The sequence below is a fragment of the Saprolegnia diclina genome (genome assembly GCF_000281045.1).
Source record: "Saprolegnia diclina VS20 unplaced genomic scaffold supercont1.21, whole genome shotgun sequence".
Taxonomy (NCBI): Eukaryota; Oomycota; class Saprolegniomycetes; order Saprolegniales; family Saprolegniaceae; genus Saprolegnia; species Saprolegnia diclina.
This window is the reverse complement of record NW_008246088.1, coordinates 412,158-418,662: the sequence shown is the minus strand read 5'-3', so window position 1 is coordinate 418,662 and position 6,505 is coordinate 412,158. Positions and strand designations below refer to the sequence as shown.

General features: G+C 54.8%; 2 protein-coding genes across 2 annotated transcripts in view; both read left to right on the top strand.

The window, feature by feature from the left end:
• The window catches only part of SDRG_07388 (hypothetical protein), a gene marked incomplete at its 3' end in the record, with an annotated part of 3,732 nt that extends 914 nt beyond the window's left edge, over positions 1-2,818 (top strand). The window contains exons 3-6 of the mRNA XM_008613218.1: positions 10-143; positions 1,112-1,637; positions 1,685-1,785; positions 1,832-2,818. Of these exons, the coding sequence (XP_008611440.1) occupies positions 10-143; positions 1,112-1,637; positions 1,685-1,785; positions 1,832-2,818 (1,748 nt within the window). The remainder of the gene's footprint in view (positions 1-9; positions 144-1,111; positions 1,638-1,684; positions 1,786-1,831) is intronic.
• A 70-nt stretch (positions 2,819-2,888) lies between these two features.
• On the top strand, positions 2,889-5,720 carry SDRG_07387 (hypothetical protein; the record flags this gene model as incomplete). The annotated part of the gene is made up of 5 exons (XM_008613217.1): positions 2,889-3,160; positions 3,210-3,674; positions 3,724-3,822; positions 3,866-3,999; positions 4,044-5,720. Exons 1-5 carry the CDS (start codon positions 2,929-2,931, stop codon positions 5,718-5,720), a joined length of 2,607 nt encoding a protein of 868 aa, XP_008611439.1. The 5' UTR covers positions 2,889-2,928.
• Positions 5,721-6,505: the final 785 nt, after the last annotated feature.

Sequence of the window (6,505 nt, the reverse complement as noted above, 5' to 3'; positions counted from 1 at the left end):
GTTGGGTAGTCTGCGCCTTGACCGTCGTTACCGTCGAGAAGGCGCTGCTCAGTCTCGACATGTGGCTCGTCGCAATGCTCTTTGGACTTTTGAATATGGTTCATTTTGGCGCGCTGCTTCGCTACAACTACAAGTGCCAGCCGGTACGTCTCTTCCAACATGGGTCAATAATAAAGAGGGTGTATCACGCCATACAAAAATCGGCGAATCCTGCGGCTGAGGCTCCAGTTGTTTGCCCAATACATTTGTTGGGTTCGGTGAGGAAACCGGCTCCACACAGGATTTTGGTATCCACTGTATCAAAAACGAAAACACTGTAATATACAAGAATAGCTTTCGACAGCCAGCGCTCACAAGGCCTGACAATCACTGATATGTTGACTAAATACACGCATCCAGAATTTGTCGTAGCGATGAAAATGGGGGTGTGTGGGAGCTCTGTTGGGAACGAAACTTCGCACACACATCCACGACTATGTGTTAAAAGTGCGTGCAAAGTCTCGTTTTGGGACGGACTCTCGGTCACCCCCATTCTCATGTTTACGAGTCCATTTTGTCCAAAATCATAGTATTTGTTGTCTTTGGCAACGTAAATGGGGGTGTGTGGGAGCTCTGTTGGGAACGAAACTTCGCACACACATCCACGACGATGTGTTAGAAGTGCGTGCAAAGTCTCGTTTTGGGACGGACTCTCGGTCACCCTCATATTTATGTTTGTGTATCCGAGGCCAGGTCAACTTGGCACTATTTGCTGACATACGTAGCATGTAGTAACTCATTTCGCGCGTTTAGAAGCCTTATCGATACGGTAAGTGCTTGTTCATGCATAATCTATCTTCGTGCGCCGTAAAAAGCTATGTTCCAAGTGCTATACGCACGTAGACCCATGCAGCGATCCGCGGCGCCCAGTCCATTTTAATGAAAATTCTCCAAATAATCATTATCCGGATGAGGCATTCGGCGCTTGCGCTTCCTCAGGCATTTGTATTGGACTTCGCTGGGCGCTCTGCCGTAATTTTTTAATTAAATACGGGTCGTGATACACCCTCTTTATTATTGACCCATGCTTCCAACTTTAACCTTTTTGACGTCCTATTCTGGTCATCGCTAGTGCTTGGGCGTCGGACTCGTGCCCAACAACTTGCGTGCACTGTCGTTCGCTACGTCGTGCTACACGACACTTGTGCTCCTTATGATTTCAATGCTGCAAATCTCTCGACATCATGCAGTGGCTGGTACATCCGAGTGGATTGTCTTCTTTGTCGCCACCGGACTCTACCCGGTGTTTGCAGTCACCGTGTGGCGCTGGAACGGTCGCCGCGCAGTTCTTTTTCAAGTGCCCAATCTGAGCCTCCTTGATGCGCTACAGCACGAGGCTGACCGCGTCCGCGCTATCGCGGCGGTGACCGTCACACTCGAGACCACGGATCGCGACGCCGACACAGTTCGCGCTATTCTACTGGCGCTGGATGGCAGTTTATGGCGATCCGAGGCGGTTTTTGCACCGGTGTATGCGTGCCAAGCCATGTGGTTTCTCTGGTACTCGAATTTTGATCTGAGCGACCGCGTCTCAGAGGCTGGTGCTGCCACGTATATGCCGTTTGGGTGCTGGGTGCGCTTGTCGCCGGCTCGGACCAGTGCTGTGGGCACTAGTAGCAGCGCTTTTCGCATCAGTCTCTCACAGGTACTGGCGGCGCGGTCAGCATCCGGGCGGCTCAGTGTTACTGCTGGCCGTCCGAGCGGTTCCACTACTTTTCTAGTCGCGCCCGCCGATTTGAGCCGACGGTCGAGAAATCGTCTTTTGGCGGTCGACAATTCGTCCCTTGTTCAGCTCGTCGAGAAGGCAACGGACCTCAACCACACCGTGTGCATGACAACTCGGATCGCGGACGACCCAGCGATTCGACCTTGCTTTGAGCATGCTGTGACAAAGCTCGCGGAGCTTTGCAAGAGCCATTGCCGACGCAACCGGCTGCTCGCAAGCAAAGTGCTCCAGGAAATGTACCAAGCGAGCGTCGTGCTCGTGAGTGCAACCACCTTTCTGCACATGACTACAACCCTCACGATCACCCCGACCCATGCCAAAGCCATGTCGGCGCTTCGGACCCTCGTACGATTTGCAAACGAACGCGACGCGATCTGGACGGCCCATCAATTTGCCGACACCGTGACGCTGCGTGTCCTCATCGACGCGCTGGTCATGCACGTTGATGACGCAGACTTTGTTGCGACGCTGCTAACGTTTCTGATTGATCGTCTCGAGACGCTTTCAAGCCTCGGCACCACCGCGCCGAGTGCTGAAACGTACTTGGATCGGGCCATGGTCACTACATTACTCGAGCTGTTTCTCGACTTGACGTCCGGCGCCACGCAGGCGCTCATCGACGACCTCTTGACGACGATGCAAGATGTCTGGGACACCCGTCCATCCAGGCCACCGCGCGTATTACGTCAGCTCTCCAAGACGCGCGTCATACCGACGGCCATCACGCGGCTGTCGGACTCGTCGCATGCGCTTCTGAGTCTTTCGCAGCTCAAGGTCATCAAAGACCGCCAGCGTGCACGCATGGATGTGTGGGCCGCTGTCAACACGGTAATCGCCGAAGGCTTTTCGACGCAGCTACCACTTGCAGCGCTCGCGCCACCGACGCAGTCGATTGTGGCGTCGATTCTCGTGCTCGTGAGCACGCGAAGTGACTTGCTCTCGTACATGGAGAGCCGCATAACAACACCCGAGTACTGGTACCTCTGCGATCTGGTCGGGAAACCTCGACCACGGATCGCGATCGAATCGACGCGCTGCGCTGAGGGGCCTTAATGCATTTTACAATTTGTCTGTCCCAATAATATCGCGGTTCAATAAATCCATGAGGTGTGAAATTGCTGTTTCGTTGCGTCTCGATTTAGCGACAAAGCGTCCAGAGCACCATGCGTGAAGCCTCGAGTGGCGAGTGTGAACCGACGTGTCCCTGTCCTCTCAACTGCAAGACGCTTACCGTCACGACGTGGTCCTGCTGTGGCTACGGTGCCTACCACCACGTGTCCCCAAGTGTCCTCTGGCTCCTCGTGATCAGTCTCACGCTCGCTGCGCATCGCCGGCACCATCTTTTTGCCGACTTTTGCCGCTCAGCGAACGAGCTCCACGACATTCAGACCCAAGGTTCGGACTGCCATGTGACTGTAGTACTGCGTACTCATTCGTTGTACAGCGCTCGGCGTCGTCGTCGCTCGTCGCAAGCGCATCATCTTTGGGAAGCTTCGGAGCGACCCGAAGCGGCTCCTCATGCTTGGGGCCATGTGGGCGGAGCTCGGTGGTTTTAGCTACTGCGCCATTCAGCTGCTTCTGTACCAGCTCCACGACAACACATTCTACGGCCAGGCCAATGGCAGGTGGCGGCTTGCGACGTTCATCACGTTGTCGCTCGTGCTCGGGTTTGTCGAGTGTCTTCCCGGCGGACGCTTTACCCGTCGCTTTCGTCCGTGGCGGGACAAAATCGGCGCGCCGTTTCTGTACGACACGGTCTTTATGACGTTTATGTATGCCATCATCGACGTCGCTGGCTGCAGCAACGACCTCGACGCAGTATCGTTTGGTGGGCAGTCGTGTGCCGACCCATCGCTCTACTGGATCTTCTTTGGTCTCGGCGTCATGGTCTTTAGCGCGTTTTTCTGGGGTAATTTTGCTGCTGAGCTGGCGCTGCGACTAAAACCTGATGTGGGCAGGAACGCTTTTGTACAAGAAACGACTGGCGGACGACGTGTACGCCGTGCGCTTTCGATTCCAAACTGCGTTTAACGCGCTCATGACGTGCACACGAACAGGTTTTACGCTTGGTGCGTGTCCATGTCCGACGGTATTTTGTAGCTTGCGCACTGGGCTTTTACACGATCGAGAAGGCGCTCTTGGTGTTTGACGCGTGGATCGTCATTTTCGGCTTTAGCGCTATCAACTTGGTGCTCTTTGGCTCGCTTCTGTACTACAATTTCCGATGCCAGCCCGTACGATACTATTTTTTTGCTGGCTCGTCTCATGAATGTTCTAGTGCCTTGGGGTCGGCTACTTTCCCAACAACCTCCGCGCACTCTCATTTGGCACGTCGTGTTATACGACGCTCGTACTGTGTCTCGTGACGCTTCTGGTGCACTGGACAGCGGATCGTACGCTCGGACTCTGGGTCGTCCAGATCGCAGCCGGGCTGTACCCGCTGGTTGCGGCCGGTCTCTGGCGTTGGAACAGTCACCGCGCCAAGGATTACGAAGTGCCCAATCTTGATCTCCTGGCGTCGCTGTCCCACGACTGTATTCGCGTCCGGGCGATCGCAGCTGTGAGCGTCACCCTTGAGAACGATGCGCGCTGCGACACTGAGATCCAAGCCATTGTCGTCGGGCTCAACGATACACTCATTTTTGCCATGCACCACGAGACGGCGTACGCCATCGCCTACGCGTGTCAAGCCATGTGGTTTCTCTGGTATCGCAACTTTGACCTGAGTGACCAGATTCTCGAATCGACTTCCGACCCGCTCTGGCCCCTCGGGCGCTGGGCCCCCGAGCCGCGCGACTGCTCGTCCCACTCGGCAAAGGCCAGCATGACACATCCTGCAACTTTGGTCAAGAAAGGGTTTTGGCAGCGCCGCCACGTACCATCGCTCGCAACGATGGACTCGGCGCTTGTTCGGCTTGTCGAGAAGGCGACCGACATGGACCACACAATGTGCGCCACGAACCGCATAGCGGATGCTCCGGTGGTGCACCAGTGCTTCGAAAACGGCGTCAAAAAGCTCATCGGCCTGCTGTACGCTCCCTGCTATCACGCGCGACGGATTGCGGCCAAAACGCTCCAGGAAATGTACGATGCCGGTGCGATTCAAGTTCGCAAAGAGACCTTTTTCCAAATGGCCGTCACCCTCGTGGCCGTGCCCGTGCACAGTCGCGCTGTCGCCGCCGCCCGGACTCTCGTTTCGTTTGTCGTCACACAAGAAGCGACGTGGGTGGCGTCAGCGATGGCCGATAAGATGACGCTGGTCTTGGTCTCGGAAGCGCTCGTGCAGCGAGTGTTCGATGTTGAGTTTTTGAGCTCGGTGACCCAAGTGCTGTCCACGGTTATGTCTACGCTGGTCGCGATGTCAACGCCACAGCCGGTAACGTACCTCTCTCTGCCCATGGTCTCGGCTCTGCTCTCGCTGCAAGATATGTCAGTCCCGCCTCTTGTCGCAGCACAAATCGACACCATACTTGCCAATATACACAGCAGCCACCATGGAGAGAGCATGACGCGCCGCGCGTCCTTCAGCACACGCGTCACACCCGCCGACAAGGACATGGTGGTTTCGACCGAAACCGTACTCTTGACGCCGGTGCAAGTGGCGGCCGTACTCGATCGGCAACGCCAGCGACACGAACTCCTCACCGCCGCGACAACTCTCATTGACGATGGATTCGCACAGCAGCGGACGATGCTGGAGTTACAGCCGTCGACTCGCGTGGCAGTCGAGGCAGCGTTTCCGCAGGGCCAAGCACCACCTAGAATGCTCGGGTACGTCGAGAGCCAAGTGCCGGCGGCAGCGTTTGCGTACGTCTGTCGCATCGCGCATCTAGAGCCGCCAGGTCCTCGCACCGCGTCGCTTGCACGCATTGCGTCGCTGACCCGTGTCCGACCCGCGTCCATCGATGCCTACGTCGATGAAAAAGGCATTGTACAGTGCTCTGGGTTTAGCTAATACACGCCATCATATTTCTGGTACAAGAAATGCACACAAGAACAAGACCTGCAAGCTCTTTTGTCTATTTTGTATTGTCCTCTGATGCGATGCCGAATTTATCCGGACACAATTATCCGATCAATAGGCCAAGACGCTGGCTGGGTGAGCATGGTGGATCGACTTTTGAACTTTAATGAAGTCTCTTGTTTCGGTCTATGAGAATAAAGGGTCCCAGCGTTCTGGCTCCGCGCATAGGGCGTGGTATCGAAAATGCCATTTTATTCAAATCAATTCGTTGAAAAATCACCCAGTGCCCAACGATGCCGCAAATCAGCACGTTCAATATCTCTCCAACACTAGCGACTTGTGGGCCGTTGAAAATAATCCCAGCATTCTCCAAAAACAATTTTCTAGATTTTGACCATGCACCGCTACGCTACGGCTGGCGTGACCGCAGACCTGAATGGTGGGCGAGTTTGGCCGACTTCGAAGAAAAATATAAGGTGGCTTGTTTCAGTATCGTCGTATTGTACAGCACGCGGGGAGCTTAAAACCCAATTTTGGTGGTCATTGCGTCGATACAGCGTGCTAGAATGGACTCGCAAGAAGTTGATACACACTTGATACTGTATCGATATTTCATATTGGCGCTTTGTATCCCGATTGACGCAATGACCACCAAAATTGGGTTTTAAGCTCCCCGAGTGCTGTACAATACGACGATACTGAAACAAGCCACCGTATATTTTCCTTCGAAGGCAACTCGCCCACCGTTCACGTCTGCGTCGCACTTGTCCGGATAA